At 35.0% G+C, this 19,713-nt stretch overlaps 3 protein-coding genes and 1 long non-coding RNA gene across 5 annotated transcripts; 2 read left to right on the top strand and 2 right to left on the bottom strand.

The window, feature by feature from the left end:
- The first annotated feature begins 748 nt into the window (after positions 1-748).
- On the top strand, positions 749-2,529 carry LOC145565110 (protein FAR1-RELATED SEQUENCE 4-like). The gene is made up of 5 exons (XM_081625206.1): positions 749-1,120; positions 1,241-1,390; positions 1,478-1,625; positions 1,858-2,059; positions 2,232-2,529. Exons 1-5 carry the CDS (start codon positions 749-751, stop codon positions 2,527-2,529), a joined length of 1,170 nt encoding a protein of 389 aa, XP_081481332.1.
- A 540-nt stretch (positions 2,530-3,069) lies between these two features.
- On the top strand, positions 3,070-3,971 carry LOC145565109 (protein FAR1-RELATED SEQUENCE 4-like). Its single transcript, XM_081625205.1, has 2 exons — positions 3,070-3,789; positions 3,864-3,971. The coding sequence occupies exons 1-2, from the start codon at positions 3,070-3,072 to the stop codon at positions 3,969-3,971; spliced, it is 828 nt and encodes a 275-aa protein (XP_081481331.1).
- Positions 3,972-10,428: 6,457 nt separating this feature from the next.
- LOC145563852 (uncharacterized) lies at positions 10,429-12,214 on the bottom strand. Of its 2 annotated transcripts, XR_014094639.1 has the most exons (4): positions 11,655-12,214; positions 11,051-11,162; positions 10,708-10,920; positions 10,429-10,611 (listed from the first exon to the last, which is right to left on the bottom strand). It is a non-coding gene; the product is annotated as an uncharacterized LOC145563852 (long non-coding RNA). The 2 variants fall into 2 exon arrangements; XR_014094638.1 differs by having other exon boundaries at positions 10,708-11,162.
- A 6,370-nt stretch (positions 12,215-18,584) lies between these two features.
- On the bottom strand, positions 18,585-18,983 carry LOC145565107 (DNA repair protein XRCC3 homolog). The gene has a single exon (XM_081625204.1). The coding sequence runs from the start codon at positions 18,981-18,983 to the stop codon at positions 18,585-18,587; it is 399 nt and encodes a 132-aa protein (XP_081481330.1).
- Between the last annotated feature and the right edge of the window lie 730 nt (positions 18,984-19,713).

Raw genomic sequence — 19,713 nt, 5'->3', positions numbered from 1 at the left:
TATGTATGATGGTTATGATGAAATTGGGGTTGTATGTATGATGGTTATGGTGTGGTTGTTTAATTTGGCTGTTCTTGGGATTTTAGTACAAATTCGTGATGTATGTAAATGGTATATTATACTTCTTCAGTGCTTGTAAGTTGGATGAAACGATGTTGTGATGTATTATTTATTTATTTGTCAAAGTCGTGTTATAAAACAATATTGCTCATGAGTTGTTTCTGTTGGTAATTAATTTGCTATTTCTGTTAATTTATTGTATAACTTATGACTTAAAAATTAGTTGTGTTATATGGTTTTGTGAAGCTGTACTTTTGACTCTCAAAAGTTGGTGTATCGTGGAAGCTGAAATTGTTTGCCCTGAGTCTGGTTTGGTGAATGAGGTAAATATGTCTAATCAGAGTCTTGTACATGATAGTCCTCTTGAAACTAAAGTTCCTTCTTTGGATTGCTTGACACCTTATGTTCAGCCCACCCAATGTAGTCAGTATGGCCTTTCTTTATCATATCCGGTTAAAATCCTTGATACAGTGGAAATTATTGTGTCCACAAACAAGATTTGTGTTTATTCTACTGTTGAACCACCTATAGTTGGGATGGTTTTTAAGAGGTGGGAGGATGTTGAAAGCTATTATAAAGAACATGCAGAGCAACATGGCTTTGGTGTAACTCGTCAGTCAAGGTCGTACACCAAGGATAAGGAGAGGAGGGCGATAAATTGGTGATGTGAGTGTTGGGCCCCCCTGATATGAGGGCTAGGAGGGAAGCCAAGAAGAGGGAGAAAGCTATGGAAGTGTGTGGTGCAGGGGCTGTAGTGAATGGGGAAATTGGTGAAAATGAATTAAATCGGGGGAATAGGACCTCCAAGAAATGTGAATGTGAAGCTAGAATATATGCAAGTGTGAATTCTCAAGGCGAGTGGGTATTGAGGACTGTTGTTCTAGACCATGTCCACGACTTATATCCTACCAAGTCCAAATTAGTAAAAGAATACCGAATGAAGAATTATACTTCAACGGTGAAGAGGAAGTTAATGGATTATTATGAAGAAGGTGTTCCTGTAACACAAATCCATGGGTGTATGGATACTGAGATGGGTGGTGTTGATAATTTTTCGACAGTAAAAGACCTTTAACACGAGGTATACAAGGAAAGACGCTTGAAAATGGAAGGTGGTGATGCTGCTGCCATGATGGCCTACTTTGACCGGATATAAGCAGATAATCAGAATTTTTTTCAGGTTCATCGATTAGATGAAGATGGCCGGTTGAAGGATGTTTTTTGGGTTGATGCTAGGAGCCGGGTAGCTTACGAGGAGTTTGGGGATGTTTTCTTTGATGCAACATACCTTACAAACGAATATGAGCTCCCGTTTGCCAATTTTGTTGGGGTCAATCATCATAGCCAATCCTTACTCTTGGGGTGTGCCTTAGTGTCACATGAAAATTCTGACACATTCTTATGGATTTTTAAATAGTGGTTAGCTTGTATGGGCAACAAACCCCCGAGTGCTATCTTAACAGATCAAGCAGCCGCTATGAGGAAGCCCCTGGCAGCTGTGATGCCCTCTTCTCGCCATTGCTGGTGTATTTGGCATATCATGACGAAAATTCCGGAGAAGTTGGGCAAGTGTAAAGAGTAAGTATACTGAAGGTTTTGTTAAAAAAGATCTCTTAATTAAGTTGAATGGACTTGTTTTTGGGTGATTTTACATTGCAATAGAATCAACTAAAATGTTTCAGAAATGAATATGCTACTGTGTTGCTTTAGGATGCCTTCTAAGTCCATTTGTTGGTGGAGTACCTCTCCATCGAGTGTTGTGTTCAGTTTAACATGACTTCTGCAATTGGGATTCAGTTCTTAAAGTTAAATATTCAATACTCTGTATTGTGATGAATTTTGAATGTGATTCTACCATACCTAGAAGTTCAGAACCTGATCTGTTTATGTGTTGGTGGTCCCAAATTGACCTCCTTTATCTGTTTTTCCATTTCATATTTGGTTCTGCATTGATTTTTTGTTCTGTAATTTCATATTTGGTATACGATGTTTGCTCAAGGTATGTAGTGTTATACCTAGAAGTTCAATACCTGTTCTATTTATGTAATGGTGGTCCCAAATTGACCTCCTTCATCTGGTTTCCATTTCATATTTGGTTCTGCATTGATTTTTTTTTTTCTGTATTTTTATATTTGGTATACGCTATTTGCTGAAGTTATGTAGGGTTGCAGCTATGCTTATTTTAAGAGTCCGTTAAAGACTCTTATATATGAGAGCTTTACTTGCGAGGAATTTAAGACCCGGTGGCATGCATTAATTGAGAAGTATCATCTACAAGATAATGATTGGTTGTCTGATCTGTTTGAGGAAAGACATATGTGGATTCCGGCTTTTATGAAGGAGCATTTATGGGCTGGAATGAAGACAACGCAATGTGTGGAGAGTATAAATAGCTTCTTCGATGGCTTTGTTAACAGAACTACGAAGCCACATGAATTTCCCGAGAAAACATACCAGAGCGACGAATAAGCGTATACGAGCGGAATTAGATGCTGATGCAAGATATGGAAAATACCTTAGGAGGCTCGTTAGTGGTTTCAAAATTGAGGAAGTATTCTAGGAAATATACACCGATGCTAAGTTTCAGGAAGTACAGAAGGAGTGTGCAAAGATGGGGTATTGTAACACCAATGAGAGGCGAGATATTGGGAACAATCATACGGAGTACGTACTAGAGGACCGGGTTTGGATTATACCCGAAGGTAAGAGTGAGGACGTAATTACTAACAGGAGCGGTTAGTCCGTGTCAAATTTGACCATGACAGTAAGGAGGTTTCTTGTGAGTGCCGTAAATTTAAGACATTTGGGATTTTGTGCAAGCATGTGATACGTGTTTTTGATTTGAATTGTGTTCTTGATATTTGATTTGAATGGTGCCGTAAATTGGATGCTGATGCAAGATGTGGCAAATACCTTAGGAGGCTCGTTAGTTGTTTCAAAATTGAGAAAGTATTCCAGGAAATATACACCGATGCTAAGTTTCAGGAAGTACAGAAGGAGTGTGCAAGGATGGGGTATTGTAACACCAATGAGAGGCGAGATATTGGGAACAATAAGACGGAGTACGTACTAGAGGACCGGGTTTGGATTATACCCGAAGGTAAGAGTGAGGACATAATTACTGACAGGAAGCGGTTAGTCCGTGTCATATTTGATCATGACAGTAAGGAGGTTTCTTGTGAGTGCCGTAAATTTGAGACATTTGGGATTTTGTGCAAGCATGTGATACGTGTTTTTGATTTAAATTGTGTTCTTTATATTCCCAAGAAATACATTCTTGATAGGTGGAGGAAAGATATACCTCGAAAGCATACCCGGGTTAAAGTTGCCTACCATGACCCAGGTGATACACCACATGTGCAGCAGTGCCGTAAAATGATCAGGGAGTTTGAAGAAATTTGTGACGTGACCTATGCAGTAGACGATACTGACACCGTTGAGATGGTCATGGGAAGTTTAAACCAGCTGTGTTTGAATGTTAAAGAGAGCAGGAAAACCTTCTTTGATAAGCAAGCAGCACTCCCATCTTTACCTCCCTTAGGAAAAGGATCAAACCAGATGGCAACCCAAGCCCAGACACCATCATCTGTTGTACAAATCAAGGATCCTATCCCATGCAAGAATCCTTGTGGCAAGCCTAAAGGGTCAAGGTACAAGAGTTTAGTGAAGAACAGATACAAGACCAAGAAACGATCTCCCAATAACCAGAAAAGTAACGAGGTGATCGAGGTGAGTGCTGCATGTAATGTCTGCGGTTCTCAATTTTTTGAATTTAACGAATTAAACTGACACATTCTTTGCAGGGTAAAAGAAGGAGATCAACCCGTCAGCTTAGCGATGTGTATAAGGACTGCGTAGATCCTGATTTGATCGAAGAAGACAGTGACTCAGATAACTCGTACGAGTTCTGAAAGATGGTGCTTTATGCTATGTATTTGGTTGGAAACTGCTGCATTTCTTTTGTTAGACTAATGGCATAACTTTAGTTTACTGTATGATTCGGCTGTTTTGTATCAAATTTATGCTATGACTTATGACCCGACACTTATTGATGTTGTTTGTTAGACTTATTTATGTTGGCTTGTAGACTTTAAGTCTGTGTGATTATATGCAGGTCATGCAGGTCTTTGTGAGTATATGTGTTGAACTGAACTCGTCGTGGTAGTAGAACCATAAGTTTAGTACTACTTGTTTATCTGCATGCACATCATGATTGGGCTTACTTGATTGGGCTTAATTGATAACCCATAAGTATTAGCATGCCACCCCGTATGTGTTAATTGCGTTATTAAACCTCTGTTTAAAACTTTAAAACAAACTTATGTTGTGTTTGAGGGTTCATAGTTTCATATTTCACGCATCTCATAAGACTACCACATTCAAATGTTAATGCATTACTCAGATTTCATGATCATTTTGAACTTTTTTTTTTAGTAAACGGTGTTTAAAGAGCTGGAAGGTTATGGTTCGAATCGATCACAGATAAGTGCATGCAGTAGTCATATTTCTTCTACTTCATCTGCATCTGCAAAGGGCTTGTCCTTTTTGGGCTGTTATGTGATTGTGATATAGTGTCTTTGGGCTATAGTCTTTTAGCTTGGTTAAATAAATTTGATTGCAGCACGGTTTTCATATTCAATTTTTGAAAATTTATTATACTTGTTATGAGTTCATATGATTAGGCCTTTTCCCCTTTTAGTGGGTGTGATTGGGCTACATCGTTTTAGGCCATTTTTAATTAGGCCATTTTTTTGTTGGGTATTTCAATGTAGTAATAGTTTTAGAATTTACTTACTCACTATTTCTATTACAACAATCTGACATATCACTAACCACAATCCCTAATAATAACATATCATCCAAAAAATCAAAAACTTTATTAACACAATAAAATTTACTACATTCATACTTCATAACATGCATGTAATGCATGTAATGTGCTACATAAAAGGCTCAGCCACAACAGTACCTAAACTTAGTGAACTACATCCATGGTCTTGTACTAAATACTACCATTTGATTAACTACATTCATAACATTTGACCTTGTTCAACAACAGCTCGCAGCTTCTAATTTAAAGTAAGTGGACATTCACAAAAGATATTAGTCTACGATCGTTTACATTTTTACAACCATTACCAAATCAAAAGAAAGAGTTAGCCACACCAATAGATAATGTTTCACAACAAAATAAAATGTTTCGCCATTTTAACAATCACATATAACCAAAATAGAACTATCCATTCTCATGTGCGATAGAGAATCCACTGTACTTAGTAGATGAAGTCAGATGAAGTCAGGCAGGGCAACAATCTTGTCATCATTTTGAATGTGGGCTTGACGAATAGTGTGCATGGTTGTGAGAACATTGTCTTCATGCATAAACAACAAGTTAGTTGGATCCACCTTCACTTCCTTCGCCCAAATGTGAAACAACCTGCATAATGGGGTGTCCAGCTTGCCCTGAACTTGCAGCTTCTTCTTGTTACGGTGGCCTGTGTTTTTGATGTAGAAGCACTTGATACAAGTGGTTGTGTTCACAATACCAGGCTGCCACCCAAAAGACAGACCAAATTAAGAATTTTCGATGTATTTGTTGAATATAAACTATACTCTTTAATTTAATATTTGTTGAATATAAAGCATTTTATAAAATTGTAAACTAATTAAGGTGCGTGTATCATGGTGTTTAATCATTCAGCAATCCAATATCAATCCCACCAACAAATTCACAGGATTTAAAACTAGTATCAATAGTTTCACAATACTTTAATTTTTAACAATATACATTATATCACTTTACTCATTGACTATACTAAATTCTATCATATCTAACAATCGCGATAAAACAGTATTACACAATAGTTGCCATAGATATTTAAGTAACGATTACTAAACACACCCTACAAACGGATCTTATTTAATAAGTTGTATCAAAAACTCAAATTAGGAACCTTTCTTGTTAAAATAATAAAAAGGAATTCATAGGAACATGTTACTTCAGAATAATAGGGGAAAAAACGAAATAAATATGGAGAGAGAAGTTTAAGTGAATACCAGCCCAACGACGTACAAAACATCTCCAGTTTCGATGTCGATTTCACCAGCGACTTCCCATCTGGTGATGTGCTCCTCTTTCTTGTACAACCTTATCCTTGATGGCTTCACGTCAATCTTGGACGCGTAATCATCGAAGATACTTTCAAAGGTCTCATCACTACGAATGTCATACAACACCCCCACGTCTCCGACCGTGTAGCTCCTGACGACGATGGAGAAAACCACAACGTCTTCGTCTACAACAGGAGGTGGTGCTTGGTTCAAGTCCACGTCAGCGTTAGGTGCAAGGGCTTCCACCAAAGGCGGTGCCTGGAAGACGGCCGGAGCAGGGCTTTTCATCATGGGAGGTTCCTGGCTGATGGCAGGGGTAGGTGATTCCACCGCAGGTGGTGCCTGGCTGATGGCAGGGACAGGTGATTCTACCACCGCAGGTGGTGCCTGGTTCATGGCAGGCTTGGTGATGGTCAAAGAAGCTCGTGGTTTCACGACATCAGCACGTCGAACCGGAGGTGATGAATATGGCTCACGTTTTGGAATGCGGGAACCCTTGGAACTTCCTCCTGCTTCATTTTATTCTTGAATAGGGTATAAGATGGAACTTCCAACCTTTTCTTAGGGATGTTTAGGGCTTTGCTAGCATTTTTTTTTGAGGATTTTGTTGAGCAGTGCTCGCTGACGCTTCTTGAATTTCTCAGCAACACTCTGGGCATATTTACCAGAACTGGAACCAACAAGCACATAGTTAGGGTGTTTTGACATAGTGAAGAACTTTGGTGTTGGGTGGGTTAGCGTTTCTTAGGTGCAAGGGATGATCACATGTAGGGGTGTGCAGAAATGGACCTGGACCGGAAAACCGACCGGGACCGAACCGGAATTGGACCGGAACGGTTGATTCCGGTCCGGTCTTCGGTCCTCACAAATTGGGGATTCCGGGTTTCTGGTTTGGTCCGAGTAAAACCCAGAATATTCTGGTCCGGACCGGAATGGACCGGAAAGTGTATTTTTGTAATTTTTTGGGTGAAAATTTTAAATTTTATGTTTAAATTTCTAAAAAATTTAGGTACAAAACTTGTAATTTATAAATTCTAGGTGCAAAATAGGAAAGCACGCAAACAAAAACAAGACGTTAAAAATGTATGTATATATTTAAGATACTAAAATGAAAAAAAAAAAGTATTGTTATTTAACTAAGCGTTGTTTATTTAGATTATATTACGTTGTTATTATAACTAAGCGTTGTTTATTTGAGTTAAATATTTCACATGTGTTTTATAGTTGTGCTCAATCCCTAAAACAACCATTTTACTTCTTCTTATCTATGCCTAATTCCTTTTATGTAGCACATTACATGCATTACATAGAATTATCGTTAAAAAAGTAACACAAAATAAACGTTCGAAGGAATTATAAAATAAACATAGAATATCGTTAAAAAAGTTACACAAAATCATTTTCTTTGCTCTGACAAAAATGAACAATACTCATTGTTAAAAAAGTTTAAAAATTATTTTAGAAAATTTTAAAAAAACCCAAAAAAAACATGACATTAAAAAACCAATAAAGTGAACCAAACCGGTTCAAAGAAAGATAAGAATTAGATAAAGTTTACATTTAGCCGTAAAACTGCATAAAAACTTATTATTCTAAATTTTAGAATTACTAAAATGGCAATTCTTGTGTATGATACTAATGAACCATTTACAATTTACCTTTTTATGCCCATTTTACCTTTTGTTACACATGCTTTTATATTGTTATCTGCTTCCAAACTTTCTTATACAAACAAAGTATAGAATAATTATATTCATTTGGAAAACTGATGGGATGGAGTACATACTCAACATTTTTTAAGGATGATTTTAAGAAGTGGAAAGTTAGTTTAAAGGTTAAGGTAGAGAAAAGGTACAAAAATACGGAGTAACTTGTATTAATATTAAGTCATATAGATGGCGAATTTGCTAGCTATTTTGTTTAATTCAATTACTTAAGCTATTTTTTGTTGTAATAGAAAGATGTGAAAGTTGTAATCGGTGAAATTCCTATTAATATTACGGGTTTTGTAGATATTAGTGTCAATTATATTATAAGATATACTACCCTTTACGTCTCTACGGCACAGGTTAACTAGTTAAGTAAATAACTTGGTGTGTCTTAACATATACTACGTATTTGGGTACGATCTACCATTTTCATTTTGTATATTAATGTATCTGCTTTGGCTTTTGGCCCATAATGCCGTAAGCTATAAAAATATTTGTGAAAATTTTTATCCTTTGAACTGAACAGAAATATTCATTTGTGAAATTTTTTTATCCAAATCCAATTGCCACCCTACTCTATGAAAAATATTAACCAAATCAAATCCTTCTTTTACCCTTTGATAATATAAGCTCCAAATTGACAGTAACCAATATTACTGTCATTAAAATTTATACTTTGTTACATGTAACACTGGAAATGTTACAATTATTTTATTTTTAAATCAAGTGTGTTAAATTTGAAATTTTTACTTAATTAATGACAATTGGTAAAAGTGGTTGGATATTTGCAGACTTAGACCGGACCTTTCACCATAGTGTACTTCATCTATGTAATTATAGACCCAATAAAGTTACTTCTCTGTGGTGCATGGGACAGTTTCCTGACAACAAATCCCTGCACACCATATTTTGCATGTGAAAGGCAACATCAGTTTTTTGTTTATACATCTTCAAATTTTTTTACCTTTCCCGCAAAAAAGCTTTTATCCTTTTTCGTCACAATATACGATTTTTGGACTTAAAGAGATTTTAAAATTCACATGCCCCTCTACTTACAATTTAACTTGTTCCTTGTACTTCATACTACACCGTATTATCGGAGAGCGATCATTCTACACCCGGCTGTACCCTACACCCGGGCTAATTTCCTTATAAATGACCAACAAATTTTTTTGTGCAATAAACCCGGGTGTACAGTGAACCCAGGTTTATAAATTAAATTCTAGTATTATTGCTGCCTTTTCCCCTAAACGTAATGCTAAACCCAAAGGTAAAACATTTTTTAATCTTAATTATGATAGTTTTTTTGGTATTTTGAGTAGGACCGTAACGATTAATTTCAGCATTACTGTTTATAAAAATTTGTACATCACAGCTTTACCTTGTAAATCATTTTAATTGTTCAACTTTTTCCTATGAATGTAATCCCTGGTTGGTTGTACTAAATTTGGAAGAATATTAAATATTTAAGATAACTAATAAATATAATTTACAAATTATAAGTAAACGTTAAAGCGAATTAAAATTCATAAATTTTTCGTTGATCCACTTTGATCTTCTTTGCCATGTACTACACTTACAAATGTGTACTACTACAACCCATGTTCTTCCCCAATGAGTTCATTGAAATTATATTAATCTTAAAAATTTGGAAAACAAAATAAAAAGGTACAATGATGCCTACACTCCTCTAGTTAGCAGGTCCACTCTTTCATTGCTTGGATGCAATTCACGGGATATCGGGTCACTTCCATTAGTTGTTCAACCTTCTCTTCCCCATGTATCAGTATGTATTGTCACTTCAACCTTACTCTAGTCAGACTACTTTGCAAAAGTAGGATGCCTTGTTGTAATAGATAAACATTGTGGTACGTCTTCTCAAATCTAGGTCCAAATATTTTATTTGAAGTAGTTTTTTTTGTAATCTAATTTTGACCATAAAACTTTTTTTTTTTGGAATCTAATTATTTAGAAGAACTTTTATGTGAACTAATTTTCACCAAATTCAACTACAATAAATTTTCGCCTGGGTACTATTATTACTAGAACGTGTTTTTTAAACCCGATAAGATTTAGTAATGATATTCAAAACTTTTCTGAAATCAAATGATTAAACATAGTGTGGGAACTTCCCTTATTAAAAACTTTATGTATTTTTTAAGTTGTAATGAAATAATTTTCAGCATACCCATCTAGTAAATTTTTGCCTTTTTTAGTACTTAATTTGGGTTGCAACTAATTATGTGTGCAAATTTATTTATGTGTTCAACCTTATGCAATCCGTTCTAATATTAGTTATTTTTTTTAAGTAGTCCTCCAAATTAATGTATTGTAAATAAATGCCATAAATTTGTAGACCATCATATTTGTAAATAATGTATTCATCTCCTACTAATGTCATGTAAGCATGCATTGTGATTTTAAACTTATGTGAACCATGTGTTACTCTACTTTACGTTACCTGCGACGACTATTAATGACAGAAAATAGTAGACAAATTAGTATTCCTTATTACTTAGTTAAACTATTACACTAAAACAAGTCCATACCTTGTGACACAAAGCCACTTAGGTTAATACATACCACAAAAAACCTACATTAACATATAGTCACTTAGAGTAATACATTAACTACTGTTGATTAAGATCATCACATTAGAAAGCAGCTTCATACGGATAATTAAACATTATAATATTCCTACTCCATTGATGCAGCACCAGACTCAACAATCCTGCAGCAAGCACAACCAAAAATTCATTATTGAGTGACAAAATTATTTTATGATACTAAATAAATTAAATTGATACCCAAAATAATAACTTATTACCCCTGCATTTCAAATCTCCACAGGAGATATAGCTCCAACCATGCGAAGTTCAATAGAGGCAGAATCTGCTAGGGTTACACTAGCAGCAACCCTAGTCGGATCCCATAGCAATACACTGCCGCCTAGTAAGCCCCCTCCGGCTTCAACCTTCCAGCACATCGTGGTGCCCAGATTACCTAGCACCCTGGTACAGTTTGTTGCTGTTCTCCCAACCTTAGTCAACACCATGAAGATAGGGTTATGCGTAGCAACTATTTCACGGAAATGGACAGTGAATGACGGCCTAGAAATTCGAGACCATTCCAAAGGACAATAGTTGCTCCTTCTAGGAGATTTTTCTTACCATGTTCTACTTCTGGAACGAGCCTCACTCTCTAGTAGCGGCTACAGGGATTATCTGCGTCCACTTTAGCACAGTACACCATAAAATTGATGCTTGTCATCTCACACCCCACCTAGACACCCATTACAAAGTTGGTACAAGATTTTCAATTAGGCAATGTGAGGACAATTTCATTTTTTTTCGTCTTAAAGCATCCAAAATTTAAGAATACGATCAACACAAGAGTTCCACTTTACATTTTGGTGGAGCTATTACAATTTGCAAACGCACAAGCTCAAAAATTTATTCAACTTCACAATAGTGCATTTGCCAATGTCATGAACGTCATGTTAATTTAGTACAATGAACACGTACTATTCAATGTCAAAGCTAATCAATGTTTAAATCAGTCAATTGTTAAATCAATGGTTATAAATTGTTATAAATAAATCTTATCAAAACATGCAATTTAAATTAAATAAATGTTTATATACAAATCAATTTAAAACATGGAATTATATTAAAATCATTGTCTATGTATAAATCAAATAAAAACACGAAATTATATGTAAATCAACATCTAATTTTAAATCAAACTTAAGCATGCAATAAAATTTAAATCTACCTTCATAAATTGAACAGAGTCCGAGCACGATCCAAAGTGAGTGGTTGCATTGCTGATCTTCAGAGTGTAGATCGGCCCACCCCTAGGTATAAACGGCTTGGGGTCAATCATGTTAACTAGTAGCTTTGGTATGATTTTGGTTGCCCCTTCGTACACAATTTCAGGGTCATTCTCCAACTGACGAATAGCGCTCTGGACATCGGGTCTACCAACAACATCTGCAATGTTTGGTAGGTGTGCTGGGAAGATGACTACAGCCTTGTTAAATATCATGAGATTGTTCATCATGTATTGTTTCTCCTCCGGTTTCGCGATTATATCACGAATCTCATTGCCCTCAACGATGTTCTTAGTAAGAAAACCAGTAGTACTGTAAAAGTACACGAAATCATTGAAGTTAATTTCAGGTTGTGTATAGTAGTTCAATTGGAAGTAGTTAAATTCAGCATTTTTTGAGATGGGAGAAGGGTATAAACTAGGTGGATAGTTTGAGGCCATTTGAGAAAATAGAGTTCTAAGTTGGAGTGGATTCTGGTAATTTTAAGGTTGTATTTTTGCGGGTTTGGAGTGAAGAGTTAAAAATTGCTTATATAATGGAGACAGAGAGTGGGAAGGAATCCTTGTTCAAACCCACCCACCACCTAGTTCAGCCTACTAACCCCTACTAACTCCTAAAATGACTTTTATACTAATTATTTGAAATTAATTAGCACGGAGTAGAATTTTTAAAAAGTGAAACAATGCATATTTATTTACAAATACATACATTGTATTAGGTTTAATTTGCTTGGAAATTTTATATTTGATGTTTAGAATTGATTTACAAAATGAGATTTGAAATTGAAATACAAAACAATGTTACATACTTAGAAACCGAAGACTGTAGTCATGCATTTAATTATATTTTAGTACGTTCCTAAAATAATATAGTAAATAACTTAAAAAAAAAAGTATAGGGCCTATTCAAATTTACTTTATTTCAGTTCACTTTAGTTTAGTTCTGTTCAGTTCAGCTCCAATCGGTTCAGTTCACTTCAACTCAATTCAGTTCTTTTTAGCTCCAATCAGTTTTGTTCAGTTAAGGTCCTAATATCCCTGTTCAGTTCAGCTCCAATCAGTTCATTCAGCTCTAAACAGTTCAGTGAAGTTCAATTTAGGTCATTTTAGATCAGTTCAGTTCAGCTCCTAATTTCCCGTGCCGCCTAAAAAATTCATTTTAGCTTAGTTCAGTTCAGTTCAGTTCAACTCCAATCAGTTCAGTTCAGTTCAGTTCAGCTGCACTACGTTCATGTCAGGTCAGTTTAGCTCAGCACAGTTTAGTAACATGCCCTTACTCAATCAATAACTTAGAATCCAAACCAAACTAAACAGAATTACCAATTCGTATCGCACCCAAACTTATAATCGGATGTGATCGGATTGAATGTCATACAAAATTCGGATTTTCGGATCGAAACAGATTGACCTTGTTTGGATCCAAAAAACGAAATAGCTGAATTACGAAAGCGTTATATAGCGAAAAAAAATTGTTAATATTAATCATGTTAAACTATGTTTATGATTATAATAATATTTAATCATGTAAAGCTATGTTTTCAATACTTGTATAGATCATGTACTACTTTACTTTCAAGATTTGAAATTTTATTATTGCAATCTTATTTTTATAATGATTTTATGCCCCTAAAAATTTGCAATGTATTTTCATTTTGATTTTCGGATCGGATCCAATTACCCAAATGTTCTTCAGATTGGATTTGGGAATTAAAAATTGAAATTTATTTCGGATCGGATTGGATTTGGGCTAAATCCAAACCGAAATCCGAATGGACACCGCTAGTTATGGGAAAAAACATATCAGATCTATTTCGGGTTGTGTTGTAATCGGATAAGGTCATAATCGGTTCAAGTTTAACTCACTGAGTTTGACAACTGGATTTGCCATTTTCAAACGGTTTTCATTAACGTATATCTTCTAGTATATCCTCAATATTCTGTTATTAGTTATTCCAGTAGATCATACGGAGTAGTACAACATTGTTTAGTTTTATATCCCTTTTATATATAATGATTTAGATCAAATAATAATAATAACAAATCTATAGTTAGCTTTTGATTACATTTTTAATTTTTTAGTTTAGAATTTTATTTTTTGTAACACAATATAGTTTTCCATAATCCATTACTCGTTAGAGAGGCCGACAATATTTCAGCATAAAAGTTTCAATTGAAGAGCACATAACTGAATTGAATACTTTATGACAAACAACCTATTAGGAAATGAAATCTATTAAATAGGGTCATACTCAGCCATATCAATCATGTGGATGGCTATTGTGCATATCCTTATAACTATTCAATCAAAGTAAGTGGCAGGCGTATTGGAGTGATCGTGATTAATGGTTTCATAAATGAGCATGAAATGAAGTCAAAGCTCTAAGTCAAAGTTCCACAGAGAGTTTGTTGCTGTTGTTCGTGCGGTATGTTCTACAGAGACATCTAGTGTCCAACATAGTAGTTTTCATCTCTATAATCATTATTATGGATGTAGTTTATATCTGTATTCATTGATCTGAATGTAGATTTCCAATTTTCAATTACTTATATGGAAAACACGTTTTGATTATAAAGGGTACTAGGGTGTAAGAGGCTTGAGATATTGTAGGTATTGAAAATGTAAGAGTGCAAAGTGTAAGGTTCTAGGGTAAACCCAAGGGCGCCGCTTCTAATGACACGCCTAAAAGAAAGTGCATGTAGTTAGATCCTAGTCAACAGTACTCTGCGAGTATTGAGTAGGAAATTAGTTCGGCCCTTAGGTTTAGTTATAAAGAAGTAGATCAAGGGGTTGTAGTTTTTAGTAGGATCTAAGTCCGAGATTTAGGTAGGGGTAGGGTTTTATCAACTAGCAAGTATATTTAGTAATTTGTGAGTAATTGGTCTTATTATAAATAGCTAGTAGCTACGAGTGTTTGCCTTAGTACAGTGGAATGGTTCATAATTTTTGAGTAAAGGTCTTATTATAATAGCCATGCATTAATGACGTTGTTATTACCTGAATTGTAGTTTAGTTAAATTTAGGGTCTGTTCTGTTCAGATTCTTTTCAATTCAATTTAGTTCAGTAAAGTTCAATTCAGTTCAGTTCTTAATTTCCTTCTCACATTACATATTTAACTCAGTTTACTTCAATTCGGTTCAATTAAGTTCAGTTCAGTTTAGTAACATTCAATTCTATTCATTTCAGTTCAGATCTTAATTTCCTTCTCCACATAATATTCAGTTCAATTCAGTTCCGATCCGAATTTTGCAGGAATCTAATCCAAATTAAAATACCTTGCAAATGCAATTATAAATAGTTTAGTCTTAAATACATAGTTGTAGAAGATTAATAAAAATATTAAAAACATATTTTATATTTATGTAATTATGAACATAATTTAACGTGATTTATATAAAGTATTTTTATTTGTAAAAGCATGTTTCATATTTCGGTTCTTTAGATCCAAACAAGGTCAATCCGATCCGATCCTAAAATCCGAATTTTCAATAAATTTCAATCCGATCCGATCCGATTTAAATTTTATATCCAATCCGAATTAATAATTCGGTTTGGTTTGGATTGGATTTCTGTTTTTATTGGACACGAATATCGTTGATGATAAGTTCTGATATTCATATTGTTTAATTATTAACAGTTTCACATTACCAACTCCTTTTTCTTGGGTAGACAGAATTATTAATAATTTTTTTAATTTTTTTATTTCTTGGTAGATAGAATTATTAAATGTGCTGCGTTCTCTATATAAACGATGTCTGATAAAATCATAATCTAATCTCCCCTTACTCTGACCTGCAACCGTTTAGCTCCAATCTCCCCTTAGTCACACTTGCAACCCTTTATACCATGGCCATCAATGGGGTAGAACTGAGTGAAATAGTTAGCCCATTTAATGGGTTACCACATGAATTTGTTTCTCCTCCCAGTAAAAAAAGGAAGCAAGCTACGAACGCGGGGATTATAATGGCTCGCATTGAAGATGGCCCAACCCAGATTCAATAGATTCTTGGTTATGTCACCCTCAAGGTTCAAAACAGGTCGCTGATGTTCAGCCATCAACTAGCTGCTATAAGTCGAAGCGGTCGAGCTGTGGCAGGTATAGAATTCCACCCTGAACACCCTTACTTGAACCCATTTAATATTATAGATCTACCAAAATTTCGTCGTGAAATGTACTACTTTTTTTTACATGACCGACTTGTTCAAAATTTGTTTCTCGTTCAAGTTGAAAACACTAAGAGGTTTGCTTTGGTTGTGCGAAAATTATGCTGAGAAATATTGCTATTTGTCTAGTTTCTTCCACCTGTTCATGAAACTTAATAAGTGGAAAAAAAAAAATGGTTGCTGAATTAATTGAAATTCACGGGGAACCTTGGGGGTCAGTAGTCTTTGGTAGTGAATTTTTGGTAAAGCATGTAACTGGCAAAAAAAGGAAGCATGGGGAGTGGATTAATTTTGGGGAGGAATATATATGTAACACTTTTAAATCAGACTGAACAATTTACCATGTTTAAGGACTTAATGTGCCAAAAGAACGGGGTTATGTCCAACTACCCAGAGATGGCGCAGACACCATTGTATGGGCAGGCTAATTATCCAGAAAATTATGTTGAGAACTTGCAACATTCTCTACTCACATATGCTGAGAAGTTGGCTGATGGAATAAGGGGGTCATTTGACTCGGAGGTTCACACCAGCGACGATGACGATGATGAGTAGATGAAATTAAAGGGGGTCAGTTAACATATTCTCTAGTAATTTATTTTTTACCACTATTATGTATAAGTGATGTTAACAGATGGATAGTGTTTGTATTTAATTTCCTTAATGTGGTGGTGTTGTATTTTATTTTAATGATGTAATGCATTTCAGCTATTTTATTTTTATTTAATGGTGTTATGATCTTAATTTAATGATTTAATGCATTGCAAGTGTGTATGATGTTTTTCTATAGTTTTTATGTCATTTGATGTCATTTTACCTATGAATTAATTTACTTATAAAAAAAATAGAGTCATTACAACAAAGCAAGTATTACCAGCTAGATGACATGTGAATAGCAACAAAATAACAAGTATAGGGAAAAAATTACCCATCCCCCTATTCCAATGTCTCAGTTGTAGCATGTACTTAATGTCAGTATTTGTTGCCACTTACCTTGCAATGAACCTGTTACTGATTTCAGTTCCTTTCACAACTAAGAAGGACCAAGACATCCTTGTTCCTTCTCATTTCCACAAATCCATATGCAGCTCACTATAATTCTATTGTAATAAATTATTCTTTTACACCCAAAACACAATGAATCGATCTAGTCCGCAGCATGTGAATGATGTTTCAAACATCGATCCTTATGCACTAACAACTGAAGAGATCCAACTGATGTTTGGATCAAACAACGAAAATGTCCGGGTGATCAGATTACAAAACTCAACAAGGATGGTGAAGGTAGATGTTGTATCGTTCATACCGCGTAACAGGGCAACAGGCCATTACAGGGTAACGGTGAATGGAACATCGGCTCATGTAAATGATCCCTTGGCCAGGTTTAAAACTGGTGAAAATATTGTTTGTTGGAACGCAATTGATATACTCAGGCCATCATTCATAAACATTTTTAACCAAATTCATCAACAGTTTTCTCCCGTTGTTGTAATAGTAACAGAGGCTAGAGCACAAATTGGACAATTATCACCCGTGAGGATGGCTTTGAGTGGTGATTACACCTTATACGCGACTTCCAACCAGAGACTGGGTGGTGTAGCACTGTTTTGGAATGAAATTGCATCTCCTCTATTCTACCAAAGATCAGGCACATTAATTGGCCACTGTTAAGGGGCAGAATTAGTGGTAACAATCAACTGTATTAAGCGCTTTATATTGGGTATTGCCTCATTCGATAACACTAATGATTTTGTCTATTGTTTTACTTTTCAGCGACGTCCATCAACCACCAACCGCCTCCCGTATCCAATCTTGTATGATGAGGAGGACTAGACAAGAGGACCCTTAAGAGCGAACATCGAACAGTTAGTAGGCAAAAGAGACAGTGGGGAATGAAAGCATGTTTGTTGCTACTTTGTAATAATCTAATGGTTGATACTCTAATGTCAATTATATTAACCATTTTGTTCTAAATGTTCAAGTTCTATTGAAACAGTAAACTTAGGTCCTTCAATGTTTAATATTCTAATCTCAATTTTATTAACCAATTGTCCATGTTAGTTACCAAATTTAATTACTTTAAAGGGACTACTTTGCCCCGTGTAGTATTACAAAGTAATTTCACATGGGAAGAGTCAGCATAGGCATTTAGCCCACAAGGCATCAGTACATTCATAAATATAACCTTATACCATACAACATAAATAACACCATAATAAAGTAATAATTAAAAAAAAAGATGTCTTGGGATTAACTAGGAACAAAATAAGACAATTGATTTGTAGAGGATAAGTTTGTTACTTTGATTTAAAAGGAAGAGAAATAAAAATAGAACAACTTAATGCACATGCGAATTTATTGGTACCAATCCTGCGTCTGTGATACAAAACGTACATTTCCGGCCTTGTAAGATGGTGTTTGTACTTTTTACAATCATCCATTCCCGGTACCAGAAACTGGTTCCTTCACCTTGAACAAATTGTTTCGATAAAAACATCTTATTCGGCATCAATTCTTCCCATGTTGCTCCAAGAGCTGCCTTAACCTACTTTCCTGAAGTGTAAGTGCAAAACCTCCCAGAGAAAAATCCATTTGTCTGAAAGACATCAGTGACCTCGTTGACCACGATGAAGGCTAAATTAAATTATCTTTTTATTTGTTTCATTTTTCTTGCCACAACTATTAACTGGTGCGTCCGATTGACTAATCCTCATTGTGTATTATCATGAGCGTGTCCAAAAAAATACTCTATTAAGTCCAGAACAACAACTCTAGTGTGTCTACAACCTTCAGAGGAATTCAAAACCATGGCCTCAACTTGATTAAGGACCAAAAAGATATGCTCTAGATCATCTACTCTCTTTACCTGAACAAACCCTAGAGGATCTTCATCAATGAACTCGGTACGAAATAGGTTCCTACTAAGCTGGTGCAGTCTCTCCACAGGAAATATTGGGGACGCTTGCAAGTAATTGGATGAGCCGTATAAGCCTGCTTCAGGATCCAACATGCAATTGATGGCCAACTGCAAACATGTTTGTGTTTTACCAACCCCGCTTTCTCCATAAATTTCTGTAACTTCACTAATACGGATTCCTCCCTTCAACATTACATCTAGTGGTCGGCAATTGGTTATACACTTTTTATTCATGATAGTAATTTGGTGAAAGCTAATATGTAAGTGTACTATTATGTCCTAGACATAATGCGTTTAGGAAAAGGAAAATTACTTATCCATATATATAATGAGTTCAGGATAAGGAAAAAATCTACTCCTATATAACTTCACCAATAGAATTTGTATGGGGCCCGCAACTAGGATAGGAATAACATATGCATTTCATAAATTCACCAATAGATTTTGTATGGGACCCGCAATTGAGGTAGGGATAACATATACATTTTATATAATAGACCCTTAACGAATGAACACTGTAACCCATAACCCTTGTAATTGGGTTAGTATCAAGTCGTATCATATATCTATGTTGCTACATTGTTGCATATTTGCAGTGCAAAAAATAATATAAATTTTGATCGAAGTTCATTCAATGCAGTTGTTATTAAAAGTACGATTTTTTGAAATAAATGTTACAAACTTTAAATCAAATTAGCTTATGTAGTAACATAATTGATAATGATTTCATTATTTAAATATTGTAATAACAATTTTTTTTAAAAAAAAAAACAAAACATTAAAATAAAAGATTGGAAAAATCAACAGTGAAGGTGTTTATAGAATTGACTTAAGGCACTTGGCGGTAAATATTGGCGCTTCTCTTATATCAAAATCTGTTACACTTTCATTTTCATTATGGCGGGATATTTTACTCACTTCA

Source organism: Chenopodium album, chromosome 10 (assembly GCF_948465745.1).
Source record: "Chenopodium album chromosome 10, dcCheAlbu1.1, whole genome shotgun sequence".
Lineage (NCBI taxonomy): Eukaryota > Viridiplantae > Streptophyta > Magnoliopsida > Caryophyllales > Amaranthaceae > Chenopodium > Chenopodium album.
The sequence above is the reverse complement of the archived record's forward strand: the minus strand, read 5'-3'. Positions and strand labels throughout refer to the sequence as shown.

Excerpts from the sequence above, each read along its gene's own strand:
- LOC145565110 (XM_081625206.1), top strand. The coding sequence starts at position 749 with ATGAGGGCTAGGAGGGAAGCCAAGAAGAGGGAGAAAGCTATGGAAGTG. Across the intron at positions 1,391-1,477 it reads CGTTTGCCAATTTTGTTGGG|TGGTTAGCTTGTATGGGCAA; the intron begins GTCAATCATCAT and ends ATTTTTAAATAG. Across the intron at positions 1,626-1,857 it reads GAAAATTCCGGAGAAGTTGG|TTCTTAAAGTTAAATATTCA; the intron begins GCAAGTGTAAAG and ends ATTGGGATTCAG.
- LOC145565109 (XM_081625205.1), top strand. The coding sequence starts at position 3,070 with ATGGGGTATTGTAACACCAATGAGAGGCGAGATATTGGGAACAATAAG. Across the intron at positions 3,790-3,863 it reads AAAGTAACGAGGTGATCGAG|GGTAAAAGAAGGAGATCAAC; the intron begins GTGAGTGCTGCA and ends CATTCTTTGCAG.
- LOC145565107 (XM_081625204.1), bottom strand. The coding sequence starts at position 18,983 with ATGTTGAAGGGAGGAATCCGTATTAGTGAAGTTACAGAAATTTATGGA.